The sequence below is a fragment of the Lepidochelys kempii genome, chromosome 15 (genome assembly GCF_965140285.1).
Source record: "Lepidochelys kempii isolate rLepKem1 chromosome 15, rLepKem1.hap1, whole genome shotgun sequence".
NCBI classification, from domain to species: Eukaryota; Metazoa; Chordata; order Testudines; family Cheloniidae; genus Lepidochelys; species Lepidochelys kempii.
In genome coordinates this window covers 12,962,038-12,982,266 of record NC_136394.1, presented here as the reverse complement: position 1 = coordinate 12,982,266, position 20,229 = coordinate 12,962,038, and the positions used below count along the sequence as shown (strand labels likewise).

Genomic DNA, 20,229 nt, shown 5'->3' with positions numbered 1-20,229 from the left:
TGCCCTTAAGAGTTTTGATTTTTGACCCAAGAATTAGGTTTGGCCAGCTCTGCTCCACGGGGCAACTCTCTTCAGCCTCACTGGGCTGTCTCCTCTCACTACCCCGGTCAGATTAGTGCTACTGCCTTTGGCGGTGCCCTTTGCGTTTGTCATACACAAAAACCTGGCACTGCTACAGGGCCTTTCATCTACACATATTAATTAATGAAGCCTCATGACTCCTCTATGAGCTAGGCAGGAATTACTATTATTAACAACGGATGGATGGGTAAATTGCGTCATGCAGCGGTTGAATGGCTTACCCTAGCTCACCCAACCGGTCAGTAGCAAAGCTGAGAAATGACCACAGGACATGTGACACCCATTCCCTAATCTAACCACACTCTCTGTAAAGAGACACAATCCAGCTAAACCAGACACACTCCCTCTCTTCACATCCTGATCCACACACAGGTAGCTAGGACCCAGTTGTTTAGAAAGCAAAGCCACTGTAACAAAACATTATGAAACCAGCCAGAGAAGGGGTTTGTTTAAAGGCAAGGAGCAAAACCAGGACACAACCCAACCAAAAATAAGAGTTCAGTGGGGGGAAAATAAAGCCATGTGGTTGCTTACCCTCGGGAAAGCTGGGATGGTAGCTGGGAGCTGTTCACCTTCTGCCAGTGACACAAAGGACGGCTCTTTCGTCCCACTCGCCTCGTCCACGCTTGCAAATGGATTTCAGAAGTAAGAACTTCCAGGCAGGGGTTAGTGGCTGTTAAACTTTATAAATGGGAGTGGTCAGAAACAGAGCAGTGACTCCAGAGTCTGATGTAAGGAACTTGCAGCTCTTTGAACACCTGCAGTGGTGTTGGAAAATGGCTTCCCTGCCCGTTTTTCTTTCCCTTGCTCTTTTTGGGTTTCTTTTCCCACCCTGGGTGATTTACTGCTCACAGGAGAAAGCTGAGAACAGAGCAGTTAGACTTTTTGCAGGCTGTATTTTCTCACGGCAGGGAAAGTGGAATATAGCACAGAGAAAGGTAAAAGGTCTCACTTGAATTGGGGTGGTTCCTTGGCATCATGTTGTCCCAGGGCTGATGCCCTGCTGGACGCACAATTTTTGCAACGCTTTGGCCAACATGCTGACAGCAGTGAGCTCTGCCCCACAGTGGGGCATAGAGCACCATTGCTCACTGCTCATCACAGCCAGCGGGAAAGTTCAGCCTTGGGGCCAGACTGATGGGCCTAGGGCAGCCACAGCCGAGCGCAGGCCCAGGCGTGCTCCGAGTTCCCTGGGCTGCGAGGGGCAGTGTACGTGACTCCTGAGGGGAGGCCGGCTCCTGGCATTGCCTGAGCGTCCATGTGTTGCCTTGGACAGTGCTCGGAGCCGCTCCAGAGAGAGACATGTCCGGCCCGTCTCAGCCAGAGGTGTGTTGTTGCCCATGGACAGTGGGGTGGTTCCCCCAAGGAACCGCTCCACCCCCTGATTATAAATAATTCAGTTTCCTTCTCTATGGCTTTGTAGTGTCCCTTACTGGAGGCTTTGTCTTAGATTTTGAAGGCTAGTGCCACACAAACTGCATGGACTTTAGCAGGTTCAGACATAGGTGCGGGAACTAGGGGTCCTGGGGATGCTACCACACCCCCCGGCTTGAAGTGGTTTCCATCCTATGCAGGGTTGACAGTTTGATTCAATGGCTCTCAGCACCCCCACTACACAAATTGTTCCAGCCCCTCTGGGTTCAGAGCCCTGTTGCTCCTGATGCTTTTTCTTGCTGAGAAATGACTAACCGAATGCGCGATACTCCCAGGGAAAAAAATCTGGGGCAGGTGCAGATAAGGCTGAGAGTAAGTTGGTTCTCACCGCAGCCCCTTCTCCCTCCCCACCCCAACATGAGGACAGATCCTCAGCTGATGCACGTCAGAGTCGCTGCGTTGACTTCCACAGCACTGTGCTGCTCTACACCATCGGAGGATCTGGCCCGCCCTCTCCTACTACGTATTTGTGCAGCTCCTAGCACAATGGGGCCCTGATCTCTGCTGGGGCCTCGAGACGAGCACAACCCTAAAATGCAGTCACTTCATACTGATAGGGCTAGAACCTTACTTTTTAAAATGAAAGCGTAGCTCTCCAGAGGTCATTTGGCATCCTATTTTCAGTGCCTTGGAGCCACTCTGCCTATCTGATGTTAGTATTCAAAATCTTAACAACTTTTAAAACTAAAAACTAAGTAACTAATCACTAGTCTTGGACACAATTAAGTGAGTCCTATAAAGTTTTATTTCTCTTCTTTCTGCTCCAAGGAGGTTAGAAGACCTGGATGCAGGTGAACACCACTAATTTCAGAGGATTGTAATAATTCTGGACAGCCTTGTCCAATTCCCTTCACATTGGGTAGTCAACGTCAACCTCAGTCCCAGACCTAACCTGCCAAAGTTGAGGCTGATATTCCTTTTGTTTGTGGAGTTTAGTGGCAGAGGAGTAGGTCGGGGGCAAAAAACGTCAGGATTATAACGGAAACTCCTTTGCAACCTTGACTGTGGAGTAGCCCCTGCATAATATTCCATCTCTAGAATGGAGTCTTACTCCACAGTCAGAGACAATGCTGCCATCTCCCTTCCCCCAGCAGTCTGAGAGACCCCATGGCACTCTGAAACCATACGGCTGTTCTGCCCGGACTGGTATCCATTAATCTACCTGGGCTTCCAAAAGTTAACCTTGTCCCCACGCTGCATCATGTGACTAACACAAGAGTAGTCTAAATGTTTTATTTCATCCCTTCAAATGAAACATAGTTCAACTGACCTGGAGTTGAGTCTAGCTGCATCTCCCCAGGGTTCCCTAGAACAGCTTCACCCAGCTGGCCACGGGATGTTGATGAACCAAGAACCTCTACAGATGACAAGGCCCTTATTAACCAGTGGGGTAATGAATGCTGATCACACCCAGTGCACAATCAGCTTTGGCATGAAGATTGCTGTGGACTTCTCTCATTACTACCATTAACCATAGACTTCGTATAGAAAAAGGCATCCAGCTACACTGGCCAGTACCCCTCTGTTTTTACCTACATAGCACCAGGCTGCCCTGTACCCATTCATTATAAACTCTTTGGGGTAGGGTTTATGGCCTTTGTGTGACAGATCCTACATACTGTACAGCACTGCTTATACACATGGCATAAACAACATCCTCCATACATCTGACCTAAATGTCCTTAAGTGGGAGGATGGCCTGCTGGCCATTGTACAATTCTATGACTCAGGAGACCTGAATTCCCGGTGCTAACCCTGATTGACTCTGACATTGGGTGAGACACTTTCTCTTGCTGCCTCAGTTATCCTAATGTAAAATGCCTTGATAGAGTCATAGAATATCAGAGTTGGAAGGGACCTCAGGACGTCATCTAGTCGAACCCGGTGCTCAAAGCAGGCCCAATCCCCAATTTTGGCCCCAGATCCCTAATGGCCAAGGATCGAACTCACAAACCTGGGTTTAGCAGGCCAATGTTCAAACCACTGAGCTATCCCCTGACTCTGCAAGTCCAGTTATGAAAAAAACTAGCCTTTTGAAGCTAGGCCCTGAAGAGAAGGTCTTTTTTTCCTGATTACGTGTTACAGAAGACCAAGATCTAAGACCTAAGCTGTATAACGAAATGACTGACCCACCCAGCTTTCCTTCTGGTTCCTGCTCTAAAGCCTGATAAGAACTAGTAACAACAAGGACAACTTAGTTGTGTGTGTCTGAAGGACTGACAGCTACCTGAGGTTGGAAGTGAGCTCTCATAAGCTTTTTAGCATGCCTGTAGGGTCTTCTACTGGGTTGGTTTTTTTTACGTTTTCTCTGTAATGCTTTTACCTTAAGAATAAAGGGGTTTGCTTACAAACGATCGCACAGCTCTTTCTAACAGCTGTCAATGTACAACCACTGGCCTTTTAGGCAGTTTGGCTTGCTGGGGATTTCACAGTGTAAATCAGGGAGCTGTGCAGGGTTAGGAGGGAGTGAGATGCGGGTCTCTGCCCAGGAGAGTGAAGTGACCACTACTGGGTGGGGACTCACATTTCTCTCTCTTTCTCCCCCTCCTGACCTGGGTATTTCCAGGCTGTACAGTTCCCTTCCTACATTGTGAATGCCCCAGCAAGTCAGACTGCCTAAACAGGCCTGCTCTGCCTGCCTTCCTCAGAGGCTATACAGAGCATCAATGCTCATGGTTAAAGCCCACAAGGCTCCTTCTAAGAAGAACGTTTATTCTTAAGGTGAAAGCATTGCAGAGAAAACATGTAAAAAAAAATGTTAAGCACCTACATGCACGCAACTAAGGTTACCAGGGATCACTCCAACTTCACAAAGGGCTCTGGCAGGTGAACAGTCCTTCAAACCCCACCAAGGTGCTTTCCTGTGGTTACATATTCTGTGTCAAGGCGGTTACGAACGAGCACCCCCATGAAAAGTTTAGTCCCTCCTTTAAACAACTTTGATCTGTGAATAGATAATTCATAGATAATTCATAGACACTGGGTTTCTCCTGAGGGCATAGCTTCAAAAGGCTGGGCTTTTGCATAACCGGGGGAGTTACCTTTGCACACACCTTCGCCTAGAGATATCCTGGAAAATCCACTTACCTTTAAAAGGTCACAGTATTTAAAATAGTCTTCTGAAGTGCATAACACATCTCACAGTTTAAATTAGGCAGGTCTCCTCCCTGGAGATGTTCCATGCAATGCCACAATAATACATATATATTTGCAGTTTTAATACAATGGCCTCCTAAGCTACCTAACCTTAATTCAATAAGGTTTGTCCAGGATATTGCCATAGTGGTCACAAATGCATACTGCCTTTCTAGCAGAATGTTTATTATATTCATCGTTGAAATATGAAGGGATGAAAGGTAATGGCTTAAATGCTGTCCAGGAAGTAAGTTAATAATAGAATCATAGAATATCAGGGTTGGAAGGGACCCCAGAAGGTCATCTAGTCCAACCCCCTGCTCGAAGCAGGACCGATTCCCAGTTAAATCATCCCAGCCAGGGCTTTGTCAAGCCTGACCTTAAAAACCTCTAAGGAAGGAGATTCCACCACCTCCCTAGGTAACGCATTCCAGTGTTTCACCACCCTCTTAGTGAAAAAGTTTTTCCTAATATCCAATCTAAACCTCCCCCACTGCAACTTGAGCCCATTACTCCTCGTTCTGTCATCTGCTACCATTGAGAACAGTCTAGAGCCATCCTCTTTGGAACCCCCTTTCAGGTAGTTGAAAGCAGCTATCAAATCTCCCCTCATTCTTCTCTTCTGCAGGCTAAACAATCCCAGCTCCCTCAGCCTCTCCTCATAACTCATGTGTTCCAGTCTCCTAATCATTTTTGTTGCCATCATTTAATGGGTTGCTCCAGGATGCCAGTCAAGCACCGTAGTTACAATCACTTTTTAAGGGGGGAGATGTGACAGATATAGCAATTTCCTGAAAGATCCTTGAAAGCCTGTACTGTATTAAGTTTATATATTATTGAGGGGTGGGACAGTATGTAATCTCTCTGGGGGGAGACGTGACAGATATTGCAACTCCATGTAGTATCTTTGGGGAGCCATTTCTACTCAGTGGGGCAGGGGGGAGGGTTATCACAGCTCCTCCAGAAACTAAAAACAGTGGTTGGTGATTACCTCACAGAGAGGTACCACCACCTGGGGAGGCTCCCATATACTAATTCAAACTAGATTATCTAGAAACCTACACACAAAGGAATTTAGAATGAATAGCCTGAGTTTAAACTGACTCAGGGCCTCCTTTGTGATCCAGCAAACACACAGACCCTTCTGCCCAAGGAGGAGCCCTAGCCTTGAGGATGGGTTGGACAGGCTTGACCTACCAGGTCCCATAAGAATGCTGTAGAGTTGCCAGCATTGGATTTCAAAAATAAGGGACTGTTTTCTTAGTACCCCTGCCCCACCCCACCTCCAGCTATTAATTATTATTAATAATAATAATTATCAGCACTCACATTCACCGGGGTATTCCTTGCTGCTTTTTTGCAGCACTCTGCAACTCCCCCTCTTGCTGTACAGGGATGAAGTATGGGACAGGCAATTTTCTATTTAAATAAGGGACGTCCCTTGTATTATGTGACTCTTGGGAACCGTAGACGGCTGGGTAGCCGCTTGTGAGCTTTTAGCATGCATATAGGGTCTTTTTTTTTTTTACATATTTTCTCTGTAATGCTTCCACCTTAGGAATAAAGGTGCTTGCTTAGAAGGAACTCTGTGGTAACTTGTAACTGCAGGCAATACACTGGTCATTGACCTGAGAGAGAGCGAGCAAACCACAGTCACTGGCCTGTTTAGTCAGTCTGGCTTCCTGGGTACCTCACTGTGTCATCCAGGCAGCTGTGCAGCCTTAAAACCCTGCTCAGGAGGGAGAGAGACACAGGTGTCTGCCCAAGAGAGGTGCTGGCCAGGAGCCAGGAACCCTTCCTGAGCCACAGAGCGGGATACAGGTGCAGTCGCCATGAACTGCGCTGTACAGTGACAGACAGATGCTTTGTGGGGAGGGCAGAGCTCTGTAACACACCTGGACTAACCAGTGGGTGGGCTGCACTTACACAGCCCTTAACAGGCTTCTTCGTTCCCAGCTCAGCAGTATCCTAAGGGGGGCAGGCACCGGCCAGGGGTTTCTGCTGAATGCCGAAACTAGAACTGCCTGGGGAGGGTGCTACATAGAGTGGGTGTTCCCAGCTCTGCTCATTGTGGCTGGTCCCTCCCTCACACAACAGCGAGAGTCCAAATCACACACAAGGGCAGAGGTAGACTTTGAGGCAGAGGGAGATGATGTTTCTTATGACTCTGTTCCTGCTTTATGTGCTTACCGGGCAGTCTGGCCAGTAAGTACATTTGTATAATCTCCTCCGTGCCTCACAGCAGATGAGATGTCTTAGCCCTATATGGAAAGGAATCATTTCCCCTACCACAGAACTCTAGCTGTCTCTACGGGGGAACGCCGCTGTGACAGTGCATGGCCACACGGGCCAGCTTGGGCAGGAAGTGCAGAATAGTGCAACTGCCTGCAAGGGGTGCACGGGAGGGTTGATTATTTTTTAAAGCGGTTTAAACAATTTGAAGTGGGTCCCCAAATGCCACATGTCCATCTCCCCATTCCTTTGATAATCATAGCAAAGCTGTACATTTTGGTACACTTTTAATCTTGAAAGCTCTTTACGGACAGGGTCGATTCATCCTCATAACACTGCAGGAGATAAGTATAATTATCCCCATGGTAAAAACAAGAAAACAGAGACCAAAAAGATTAAAATGACTTGCTTAAGGCCACAGAGCAAATCAGTGTCAGAGCTGAAATCAGAACTCAAAAGCTTCTGTCTCCAGTCAATAGACAACACCTCTCTCTGGCATTTAGCTAATACATACATTAAACCCAGACGAAGTTGGAAATGGCAACTGAAATCGCTGGCTGTGATTTGACTGCACAATGCATGGAGCTGTGTGGGCTGTTTTTGCTGGTTCTTATGGCTTGGTTTCTCCTCCAGTGTAAACAAGAAATGAATAAAGCATGAAGACAATTCAGACTCCTCATGCAGAACGACACCACATTGTATTGCAGCAAAGGAGTTGAAAAGAAGTTCAAAGTACTTGCTACTTAATGTCAAACTATCTGATTGCGGTAAGGAGCTGTTTGGTGACTGATTCCTGTTAAAGTCTACTAAGGTGAGAGGGCGCTGAACCCAGAGTAATGGGGGCTATTTCCATAAGTAACCAAAGTCCACTCTTGGTAGCTACACAAATCTACTTTCTTTTCTGTCCAAGAACCAATAAACCCCATTATGCTCAGTCCTAGAAGCAGAGTCAAGACCTGAATGGACACAGATACTATGAGCTGGACGCTTCTAGCCTCTTTATTCCCGCTTTATGAAGATTTATTCCTACTTCCCGCCCCCTTATTCTTTCTGACGGGAGCTATTGGCATTAAAGAGGATCTTTATTTCTGAAAAGTTCATTCCTGCTACTAACACTGCCCATAGGATGGTCGTTACACCTCACTTAGTTTATTCTAGGTCAATCTATCACAATTAGTGTCTATGGAAAGTATTGTGGTGTCAGAATCAAAAGATGATGACCTTAGAAAGGGAATAAGCAGCAGGATGAGCACGTAGTGAACAAAGACTGAGTTTGCTGCCAACGTCCTCAAACAGTATGAGAGACGGGCTGCACCAGGGGACAGGGGCAGACTCACCACCAAGGCCAAAGCACTTAAGCACGTGTTTAACTTGCAGCACATGCTTAATTCCCCTTGACTTCAGTGGGCCCTAAACCCCTGCTGACACAATTGGATGATTTGGTGTGAAAATGGGATAGTGACTATGAAGTTTATAGATACAGATAGGAAAGGGTTAAAACTGCTCCTCTTCCCATTGCCACCTTCCCATTCTAAAGTGGCAGGAGAGGGGATAATTAGATTGTGGGGATAATGGGCCAAAGCGTTTAAACGTTTAAAACATCGTTCTGATTGGACAGACCAGTCAGGCTGGGTGTTTGCAACAGGCCAGTTCCTTTGGGTAGAACATTACCAGAGCATGCAGCATGGACAAGTGCTAATGCATACATGGGAATATGGGTAGGGCTCCCCTGGCCAAGGGGCAGCCCAGGGCCTTTCGAACTAAAGCAGCACTGAGTGCTCCTGCCAGCCTCACACACTAATAACATGCGGACCAGGAGAAGAGAGAATCTGCCTGTCTAATCTCCCGTCTCCTGTATTATGATTTATTTAACAGTTGTACAGAGCAGCCCAGGAGCCAGCGAGTAGAGGCAGTCTCTGTCCCAAAGGGCTTGCAACCCGAGTTGATCGGTCTGCCTTTGTTATTTAGCACATGCATACAGCACCACGGGTGAGCAGACGGACTGACAGCGGTGCTGTAATGGTTCAGGGTCCCACGAAGATTGGGGTGCAGTGAGTTTGAGGTGAGTGTGTTGCTCACCAATGGAGGAGCCAGGAGAGTGCCTGTTCTTGGCCAGCGCTGGATTGAATAAAGGCCCATCACTGTCAATCCCATGCATGAAAACATTCCTTTCTGGGCTTTGCGGTTTGTTTTGAGCACAAAAGAAGTTGCTACAGCCCCATCGCCTTTAAGCAAGCTGCTGTCAGCGGGCCCGGTACCCTGAACCAGTCACAGCTATGCCAGTGAGCTCCTTCCATGGGGGAGGCTTGCTGCAGAGACATTGAATTCAACAGCCTGCCTGCCCCACCTCTGGGGTGAGTGCCAAAGAGAACTCTTGCTGCTTTTCACCTGTCTTGATCCATGCCTGCTGCTGTTGTTCCCGTTGCCGGGGGGTGGGGGGCGACCTCTTTACCAGGCTGTAACGGGATCTCTGGGGAGGATTTTACTGCTGCTTGTTTTTACAGACTGCTGGGGCTGTGAGTAGCTGGCAGCCAGTGTGCCAGGGACACCTGCACTTCCGAGCCAGCTGCCACAACACAACCAGCCCCTACCCCTGCACTGTCGGACTGGGGCCCTCACAGCTACTCACAGGCTGATAGAAACAGTATGCAAATGTGTGCACTGAAATGTACTAAATCCCTTTGGGCAGCTGTGGAGGGATCCCCTGGTCTGGCTTGTCCCTCTCCAAAAACAAAACAACAAAAAAGCTCTCTGGAGGGCTTAGTCTTCCAAATTCGTGCATCCCCAAGATCTGCATAGGTCTCAGGCGATCCCCCAGTAGGCAGGACTGAGATGCACAGAGGCCAAGTGCCTCTGTACCTGCTCTCTACCCACAGCAGCCCTCTTACAGCCCTGGACCAGCACAAACCAGCCAGTGCCACCAGATCCCTCCACAAAGGGTCCAGATCCACTGTGTGGAGTGGAGAAGCACTCAGGCATGTGTGTGGATTTACAGTGGGAGTTGATGTGTCAGACAGTGCTCATCTCCCCTTCCCACTGCCTGCCTGTCCCCCTGGACTCCCAGATCTGGATCCTCATGGATCCCGCCATCCTTCCCCTCCACATGGCTTCCTGTGAGGTCAGAGAGGGCAGAACTCCCCAATCCACAGCCACCCTGCAGGAATCTGTTGGGTTTTCATCCCAGGATCTGGCCCTTTGATGGAGTTCTGATACAAGTGCATCTAAAGGGCGCTCACTCTGTGTTCACTCAGGCAGTTCCCCGCTGAGATTCCCAAAGAGCTCCACATGAGTACAGCCCAGGGAAGGCCGGTGTGGAGATGCTTGTGTCAAGCTGCCCTGCAGTGGCTCAAGATTGTGGCTACCAACCTCAGGCAGACTGCTGGGAAACAGGGAACAAACTCCAAACTGGCTGTGAATTCTATACTTAGATTTCACCAACCAGTTATCAAGTTGTAAACTCCTCAGGGACTATAACAGCCTTAACATGGAGTCACAGACAGTCTCCTTGGGTGCTCCGATCTATCTTGTCACCCAGGTAAGTGTGCCTTTGTGATAGATGGTCCCTTACACAATGGTCACAGCTATATTTAGGTTTCAGAGTAACAGCCGTGTTAGTCTGTATTCGCAAAAAGAAAAGAAGTACTTGAGGCACCTTAGAGACTAACCGAAAGCTTATGCTCAAATAAATTGGTTAGTCTCTAAGGAGCTATATTTAGGTTATTCCCAATCCCAGAGAACCAGTCAGTTATCGCAGGTCAATTGCACCTTAGATCTCACACCAAAGACAATGCTTGTAGCCAATCCTGTAATAAACTATCTAAAGATTTATTATATAGGAAAAGGAAACAAGAGAGTTATGTACAAGGTTAAAGCAGGTAAACATATATATGCACAAATGAGTTCCCATCTTAAGTTTCAAAAAGTAATAAAGACTTCTATAGTAAGTAAGCTCTATATGGCTCACCCAGGCTAAACATTGCGGATCTTTTGCTTATGCCTGGCAAACCTTGCCCCCCAGCGTCTAAGCAGCATACAAAAAAAGTTCCTTCTTTATCAGGCTTTTCCCCCCCCTCCTCCCTTCTGTTTTGGGCTGCAAACCTCAGCTATGGAAAGAATTCACTTTCATGACTTACCTTCATGGGGGGAGGGGAGAGTAAACAACAAAGTCTTTTGTCCTCTTTAACATTCCACACTAGTCTGTCTGGTGTCCATTGGCCTTCCTGGATGGGCAGAAAAGAATACCTTCGGTTGGAGACCAGCTTTTCACCTAGTTAACATCTCTCTCCTGTCTGGTGATTTACACTGTTACAGAGGCTTACAATGCAAATGCTCAGATATTACCTGATAATAGGGTACAGATGTTACAAGTGAGATTAATGCCGGCAGTAACTTCCAAGCATTCCATAAAGTCTAAAGTCAAATGCTTGTTTTAACAACACTACCACCCAGGTGGACCAGGCTGGTTCCCACTATGTATTTGTCAATGTTCAGTTGAGACATGAACATCCAGGCTGCCAGCGTCACACCCCAAAGTGCCTGGTGTTGGAAGGTTCATGTAGCATGTGGCTGCTTAGCATATCCTGAAGCACATCCGGCTCTTTAGTTTAGTTTGTTTTGATAGAAAGGCTGTTATGTCAGGGCAAATTAAGTTACTCTCAGCTTATTAAAATCATGTTGTAATTTCTCAACTGGTAATTACATGCGACAGCAGTGATTCTGCCTTCATTCTAGGCAGGAGCCCTGGCTAGAATTCGACCAGCTGAGTCAAGCTACAAGGTGCTTCCCAGCTCTGACAGGTTCCCCCCGGGATGTGACTTGGAACTGAGGTACCACTGAGTCCCCCTGACCCAACCAGCCTCGGCTCCCGTTACACTGTACTGCTATGACCCGCCTGCCAAGCCCTCTGCCAGGCTCCAGCACACATGCAGGTAGGGTCACACCCAGCTGCAGTTACATGCTGAAAGGTTCTTTAACCAGCCCCTGCACAGGAAGGCACAGGTAGGGCACTTTCCGGTTCCTAAGACACGCACCTCTTCTCCGAAGTGTAAACCCAAAATTATACCATTTTGCGCTGCACAGAGAATTGTACAGCCCCCTCGCTCAATGTGGAGAGGAAACATACAACAGCTTCCTGCCCCGAGTTATGATTTCCACGCACACTGGTTTTAGACAAAGCAAAAGCAGGTTTATTAACTGCAAAAGAATAGATTTTAAGTGATTATAAGGGACAGCAAACAGATCAAACCAGAATACGTAGTAAATAAACATAACTTCACATAGGACGGTAGTACGTACAATCCAACGAGATATTACTGTCTAGCAGATCAAGACTTTTAGAATGACACCTCACAAGGCATACTTTGTGCAAATCATATCCTAATTATATGACAATGGTGCATACTGGGGTGCCAGGGTGTCACACCGGCATCTACACTGGGAAAACTGTCAAGTTGATTTGGGCGTAGCAACCACGTTACCGAAACCCAACCGCAACGCAACCCCTTTCCTAGTGGGGACAGCCACAGCAGTGATGAGAGGGAGAATACGGTATGCACAGAAAGCACCTTCTCAGCACTGGAAGTGGTCCCTCCACAGCCAGTTCAGCCCTCATTTACAGCCAGGCAAACTTAGTGAAGTCACTGATCTTCCATATCAGGGTTAGGGCACATTAGGGGAAAAAAATGTAACCTAGTGGACAGAAAACTGGACTGGGACTCAGGAGTTGTGGGTGATATTATTGGCTCTCCCGTTGGCCTGCTAGGTGATCTTGGGCAAGTCACTTCACTGCCCTGTGCCTCAGTTTCCCTATGTGTAAAATAGGGATAGTGATAATGAATTCCTCTGTTAAAGACCTTTGAGATCTATCGATGAAAAGTGCCATCTGAGAGACAGCAAGGTGCTGGTGGATACTGTGGGGGAAACCTCTGCTATTGCTGAGATCCCTCACTGCCTTGTACCTTGTATAGCACAGAACTGCCTGCAGCAGATGTTGTGAGGCCTGAGAGGGGACATGGTGAACAAATAGGTGTGAGGTCTTTTTTAGGAGTGGTGGGTGAAATTCTGTGGCCTGCATTGTGCAGGAGGTCAGACTAGATGATCATAATGGTCCCTTCTGACCTAAATATCTATGAATCTATGAATAGCCAAAGATATCAAGACGACAACAACAGAGGAATTCTGCAGGCATGTCGGAGGTAGAAACTTGCTGGAGAACCAACACTGTGACTGCACCTTGTGGATACTAAGGGAACAGCCAAAGTGGCCTCAGAGATTGCAGGTGAACTAATTTAGTTCTTTGCATCAGTCTTCACCACAAAGAAACACCTCCCCCAGATTACTCTTGCCAGGCAGGAGGGGTGGGGCCTGGCCAGGGGCAGAGAGATCAATAAAGAGCTGATGGAACTACCTGAGAAACGAGGGCCCAACCCTACGATGAATCCCGAATGGGCACAGCACTTGCTACTAAGAGTAGCCCACCACCTTCCACGCCCAGCTGCATGGGGCCCTGATTCAGAAAAGGACCTAAACATATGCTTGAATCCATCCTTACTCAGGAAAGCACTTAAGCACACACTTAACTTTAACCATGTGTTGAAGTCCCACTGAAGTCAATGGCACCTTCACAACTCAATAGGACTTAGCCCTGGTCTACACTAGGACTTTAGGTCGAATTTAGCAGCGTTAAATCGATGTAAACCTGCACCCGTCCACACTCCAGGCCGACTTAAAGGGCTCTTAAAATCGATTTCCTTACTCCACCCCTGACAAGTGGATTAGCGCTTAAATCGACGTTGCCGGCTCAAATTTGGGGTACTGTGGACACAATTCGATGGTATTGGCCTCCGGGAGCTATCCCAGAGTGCTCCATTATGACCGCTCTGGACAGCACTCTCAACTCAGATGCACTGGCCAGGTAGACAGGAAAAGAACCGCAAACTTTTGAATCTCATTTCCTGTTTGGCCAGCGTGGCAAGCTGCAGGTGACCATGCAGAGCTCATCAGCAGAGGTGACCATGATGGAGTCCCAGAATCGCAAAAGAGCTCCAGCATGGACCGAACGGGAGTTACGGGATCTGATCGCTGTTTGGGGAGAGGAATCCGTGCTATCAGAACTCCGTTCCAGTTTTCGAAATGCCAAAACCTTTGTGAAAATCTCCAAGGGCATGAAGGACAGAGGCCATAACAGGGACCCGAAGCAGTGCCGCGTGAAACTGAAGGAGCTGAGGCAAGCCTACCAGAAAACCAGAGAGGCGAACAGCCGCTCTGGGTCAGAGCCCCAAACATGCCGCTTCTATGATGAGCTGCATGCCATTTTAGGGGGTTCAGCAACCACTACCCCAGCCGTGTTGTTTGACTCCTTCAATGGAGATGGAGGCAATACGGAAGCAGGTTTTGGGGACGAAGAAGATGATGATGAGGAGGAGGTTGTAGATAGCTCACAGCAAGCAAGCGGAGAAACCGGTTTTCCCGACAGCCAGGAACTGTTTCTCACCCTAGACCTGGAGCCAGTACCCCCCAAACCCACCCAAGGCTGCCTCCTGGACCCAGCAGGCGGAGAAGGGACCTCTGGTGAGTGTACCTTTTAAAATACTATACATGGTTTAAAAGCAAGCATGTGAAAGGATTACTTTGCCCTGGCATTTGCGGTTCTCCTAGATGTAGTCCTAAAGCCTTTGCAAAAGGTTTCTGGGGAGGGCAACCTTATTGCGTCCTTCATGGTAGGACACTTTACCACTCCAGGCCAGTAACACGTACTCGGGAATCATTGTAGAACAAAGCATTGCAGTGTATGTTTGCTGGCATTCAAACAACATCCGTTCTTTATCTCTCTGTGTTATCCTCAGGAGAGTGAGATATAATTCATGGTCACCTGGTTGAAATAGAGTGCTTTTCTTCAGGGGACACTCAGAGGAGCCCATTCCTGCTGGGCTGTTTGCCTGTGGCTAAACAGAAATGTTCCCCGCTGTTAGCCACAGGGAGGGGGGAAGGTTGAGGGGGTAGTCACGTGGTGGGAGGAGGCAAAATGCGACCTTGTAACGAAAGCACATGTGCTATGTATGTAATGTTAACAGCAAGATTTACCCTGAAAGAGTGTAGCCACTGTTTTCTAAAATGTGTCTTTTTAAATACCGCTGTCCCTTTCTTTTTCTCCACCAGCTGCATGTGTTTCAATGATCACAGGATCTTCTCCTTCCCAGAGGCTAGTGAAGCTTAGAAAGAAAAAAAAACACACTCGCGATGAAATGTTCTCCGAGCTCATGCTGTCCTCCCACACTGACAGAGCACAGACGAATGCGTGGAGGCAAATAATGTCAGAGTGCAGGAAAGCACAAAATGACCGGGAGGAGAGGTGGCGGGCTGAAGAGAGTAAGTGGCGGGCTGAAGAGAGTAAGTGGCGGACTGAAGAGAGGGCTGAAGCTCAAATGTGGCGGCAGTGTGATGAGAGGAGGCAGGATTCAATGCTGAGGCTGCTGCAGGACCAAACCAGTATGCTCCAGTGTATGGTTGAGCTGCAGCAAAGGCAGCTGGAGCACAGACTGCCACTGCAGCCCCTCTGTAACCAACCGCCCTCCTCCCCAAGTTCCATAGCCTCCACACCCAGACGCCCAAGAACGCGGTGGGGGGGCCTCCGGCCAACCAGCCACTCCATCACAGAGGATTGCCCCAAAAAAAGAAGGCTGTCATTCAATAAATTTTAAAGTTGTAAACTTTTAAAGTGCTGTGCTTAAAGTGCTGTGTGGCATTTTCCTTCCCTCCTCCACCACCCCTCCTGAGCTACCTTGGTAGTCATCCCCCTATTTGTGTGATGAATGAATAAAGAATGCATGAATGTGAAGCAACAATGACTTTATTGCCTCTGCAAGCGGTGATTGAAGAGAGGAGGGGCGGGTGGTTAGCTTACAGGGAAGTAGAGTGAACCAAGGGGCGGGGGGTTTCATCAAGGAGAAACAAACAGAAACTTTCACACCGTAGCCTGGCCAGTCATGAAACTGGTTTTCAAAGCTTCTCTGATGCGTACTGCGCCCTCCTGTGCTCTTCTAACCGCCCTGGTGTCTGGCTGCGCGTAACCAGCAGCCAGGCGATTTGCCTCAACCTCCCACTCCGCCATAAACGTCTCCCCCTTACTCTCACAGATATTGTGGAGCACACAGCAAGCAGTAATAACAGTGGGAATATTGGTTTCGCTGAGGTCTAAGCGAGTCAGTAAACTGCGCCAGCGCGCCTTTAAACGTCCAAATGCACATTCTACCACCATTCTGCACTTGCTCAGCCTGTAGTTGAACAGCTCCTGACTACTGTCCAGGCTGCCTGTGTACGGCTTCATGAGCCATGGCATTAAGGGGTAGGCTGGGTCCCCAAGGATACATATAGGCATTTCAACATCCCCAACAGTTATTTTCTGGTCTGGGAATAAAGTCCCTTCCTGCAGCTTTTGAAACAGACCAGAGTTCCTGAAGATGCGAGCATCATGCACCTTTCCCGGCCATCCCACGTTGATGTTGGTGAAACATCCCTTGTGATCCACCAGAGCTTGCAGCACTATTGAAAAGTACCCCTTGCGGTTTATGTACTCGGCGGCTTGGTGCTCCGGTGCCAAGATAGGGATATGGGTTCCGTCTATAGCCCCACCACAGTTAGGGAATCCCATTGCAGCAAAGCCATCCACTATGACCTGCACATTTCCCAGGGTCATACCCTTGATATCAGCAGATCTTTGATTGCGTGGGCTACCTGCATCACAGCAGCCCCAACAGTAGATTTGCCCACTCCAAATTGCTTCCCAACTGACCGGTAGCTGTCTGGCGTTGCAAGCTTCCACAGGGCTATCACCACTCACTTCTCAACTGTGAGGGCTGCTCTCATCTTGGTATTCATGCGCCTCAGGGCAGGGGAAAGCAAGTCACAAAGTTCCATGAAAGTGCCCTTACGCATGCGAAAGTTTCGCAGCCACTGGGAATCATCCCAGACCTGCAACACTATGCGGTCCCACCAGTCTGTGCTTGTTTCCCGAGCCCAGAATCGGCGTTCCACAGCATGAACCTGCCCCATTAGCACCATGATGCATGCATTGGCAGGGCCCATGCTTTCAGAGAAATCTGTGTCCATGTCCTGATCACTCACGTGACCGCGCTGACGTCGCCTCCTCGCCCGGTAGCGCTTTGCCAGGTTCTGGTGCTGCATATACTGCTGGATAATGCGTGTGGTGTTTAATGTGCTCCTAATTGCCAAAGTGAGCTGAGCGGCCTCCATGCTTGCCTTGGTATGGTGTCCGCACAGAAAAAAGGCGCAGAACGATTGTCTGCCGTTGCTCTGACGGAGGGAGGGGCGACTGACGACACGGCTTACAGGGTTGGCTTCAGGGAGCTAAAATCAACAAAGGGGGTGTCTTTACATCAAGGAGTATTTCAGGCAGGACTTCACGGAGGGTTCCAATAAGAAATGGTGCACCTAAGTTATCGTTCTTATTGGAACAAGGAGGTTAGCCTGGCCTCTGATTGATACATGGCTAGATTTACCTCGCTGCACCTTCTCTGTGAGTGACTGCAGTGTGACCTAGAGGAATGAGTCCCCTAGACAGGGGAGGGGGGGAAGCAAATGAGTACAAAACAAATCTGGTCTATTTCTTGTTTTGATCCATTCCATCTATCTTTTACATCTTTGGCTGGCAGCAGACGGTGCAGAAGGACTGCATCCATCCACATCTCATGGCTGCTCGGCAGAAGATGGTACAGTACGACTGCTAGCAGTCCGTATCGCCTGCCCGTTCACCATAAGACGGTTCAATAGGACTGACTGCAGGACTAAAGAGAATGACCTGGTCAAGTCACTCCAAATTTAATCCCTGCGCCCATGTCTGCCCAGGCGCTCCCAGCCGACATGGCCAGGAGCACCTCGGACATGACGATGATGGCTACCAGTCGTACTGTACCGTCTGCTGCCACAAGGCAAGGGGTTGCTGCTACTGTGTAGCAATGCCGTACCGCGTCTGCCAGCACCCAGGAGACATAGGGTGACGGTTACCTGAGTGGGCTCCATGTTTGCCGTGGTATGGCGTCTGCACAGGTAACTCAGGAAAAAAGGCGCGAAACGATCGTCTGCCCTTGCTTTCACGGAGGGAGGGAGGGAACGGGGGCCTGACGATATGTACCCAGAACCACCCGCGACAACATTTTAGCCCCATCAGGCATTGGGATCTCAACCCAGAATTCCAATGGGCAGCGGAGACTGCAGGAACTGTGGGATAGCTATCCACAGTGCAACACTCCGGAAGTCGACTCTAGCCTCGGTACTGTGGAAGCACTCCACCGAGTTAATGCACTTAATGCACTTAGAGCATTTTCTGTGGGGACACACACACTCGAATATATAAAACCGATTTCTAAAAAAACGACTTCTATAAATTTGACCTTATTCCGTAGTGTAGACATACCCTTACATAAGTCCTGAATGCCTTCCTCAATCAGGGCCTCTGTTTGCAGGATCAGCCCCTTAAGCTACCATCCATCTCCAAGATCGAACAGCACGCCTGTGAAAACACTGAAGGTACCAGCAAATGAAGTTGCCGAGTGATGAGTAAAACCAGCCATTACACTAGAGGACTAGAAGTTGATCAGTGTTGTAACTTTTTAAAATGCTGAAGGGAGCTCCAGGAATTCTAGACCAGTGAACCCTACCTAAGTACTGAGAAAACTAAATGAGAAAATCATTAGACAGAGTTATAACCCTCGTCTGATCAGTGCAGTGTGATAGGGCTAAGCCAGCAGGGTAAATTGGTGGCTATCATTTATTAGCAAAACTGGATAAAATGTGTAGAACGGCTGGGTATCATATATAGAACTCTTTGATAAGGATTTTAATAAAGTGCCCCAGAAGGGGCTGTCAAGGACCCTTGGTAACCACAGACTGTGATATACAGACCTGTCCTGGACTAAAAACTGGTTAAAAGACAGGAAGTTAAATAGAAATAAATGACACGAGCTCAGCATGGGGAGTGCTTTGAAGCGGGTTGCCCTATGGCTCAGTGGGAGCTGTACTCTTCAATGTATCTATTAGTGACCTGGGAGAGGGAGTGTTAATGAAACGGCTGAGCATACAAATTTAGGTTATCAGACCCCGGGGAAGTTTGCAAAGAGCTCATGAAGAGCTTGAAAAAACTGGAAAACAGGGCAATATGATGGCAGATGATACATGCAGGGTGATACCTGGTGGAAAACAGCTTACTGATGGGTTTGGTTTAGGAGCTCTTTTCACCCAGCACGAAAATCTCTCTCTATCAATGTGTGAAGACATGCAGTAAGAAGCTGACGCGCTCACTGCATGTGTCATCCGGATCCTGATAGCTTCTCATTCAGTCCCTCTTATCCACAGCTTATAGATGAAATTGTGTCGAGGAAGGGGAAAAGGGATTTCTTTGGAAAGGATAAAGGGGACCGAGGAGAGAGTTAAGAATCAGAACTGGCAAATCAATCAACAACCGCCGGAGTTCAGTGCTGAAAAATAATCCCATAACTCTGTCTGTGCTGCCTGTATAGGAAATGGCATAACACAGAGCCTGTGCTGGGCAACCTGTACTCGTGTTTAAAAAAATCAAAGTGTTTTCCAGTCTAAGGCAGCTGCTTATAGCTGAGATTGCACTAGAAATTACAGCTAACAGACAGAACAATTCAAGATCAAACTGAGGTAGGTCACTTCATTTATTATGATGGGCATCTGCTGCTGGCATGCTCAGACCATGCTAAGGTAATTTCACATCTGAAAAGCAAGGGCAAGATCAGTGACAGCAACAGCTCTTCCCCTTCCTACTTACCAAATCTGGCAGCAGCCTAGTATCCTGGCCACTCCAGCTACATGTGCTGTGGGCATGCTACCTGACACCTCACAACATACCCACCTCCTTCCCCTTCCCACCCACCCCTCCAAACACACCTGGACACACACAAGCCTACCTGGAATTATGTCTGATTTTCCCACAGAGTCTGTGTGGCATTTCACAGATGTTTTCAACACATCATCTCACTGGCAGTTTGTCCGATGTGCTTCCCTGAAGAGAAAGGAGACTTCTTGAGAGCAACTTCCTTCTGTCTGTTCTCCTGAGGGTGAAATAGACAGGCTTAAATAAGTTGCAATACCTTGCCTGGACACTAGATGGCATGTGCCATGAGTCGTAGGAATTTAAAGGTGACCTGTGATTTTTATTATTAATTTTTTTTTTTTTAATGAGCAAATTAGCATGTAAAGGTCCCAAAGGAGACAGGTTACATCAGGTGTTCTGCACCAGTAGGCTCGATTCTCCACTGCCCTGCTCCTGGCATGGTGCCTGTGGTATTACAAAACTGCTCAGATCGG

The 20,229-nt window shown here is 48.2% G+C and overlaps 2 protein-coding genes across 6 annotated transcripts in view; one reads left to right on the top strand and one right to left on the bottom strand.

Moving 5' to 3' along the window:
• GGT1 (gamma-glutamyltransferase 1) overlaps positions 1-19,961 on the bottom strand; it is a 62,547-nt gene extending 42,586 nt beyond the window's left edge. Inside the window, exons 1-3 of one of the 5 annotated variants that reach the window (XM_073313700.2) lie at positions 19,830-19,960; positions 18,314-18,420; positions 11,016-11,102 (exon numbers count right to left, since the gene is read on the bottom strand). Coding sequence is in view for 1 of the 5 variants with exons in the window: in XM_073313704.2 (XP_073169805.1) it covers positions 19,830-19,870 (41 nt within the window). In the remaining 4 variants the exon portion in view is untranslated. Of the gene's footprint in view, positions 1-615; positions 729-11,015; positions 11,103-18,313; positions 18,421-19,829 lie in introns of those variants that run through there. The other 4 variants (XM_073313702.2, XM_073313703.2, XM_073313704.2 and 1 more) reach the window with 4 other exon arrangements.
• Positions 13,607-15,650, top strand: LOC140898726 (uncharacterized). Its single transcript, XM_073312956.2, has 2 exons — positions 13,607-14,451; positions 15,040-15,650. The coding sequence occupies exons 1-2, from the start codon at positions 13,869-13,871 to the stop codon at positions 15,579-15,581; spliced, it is 1,125 nt and encodes a 374-aa protein (XP_073169057.2). The 5' UTR covers positions 13,607-13,868; the 3' UTR covers positions 15,582-15,650.
• Positions 19,962-20,229: the final 268 nt, after the last annotated feature.

Bases quoted from the DNA above. Each gene is read 5' to 3' on its own strand.
- LOC140898726 (XM_073312956.2), top strand. From the start codon at position 13,869: ATGCAGAGCTCATCAGCAGAGGTGACCATGATGGAGTCCCAGAATCGC. The intron at 14,452-15,039 runs GTGAGTGTACCT...TTTCTCCACCAG, and splicing joins AGGCGGAGAAGGGACCTCTG to CTGCATGTGTTTCAATGATC.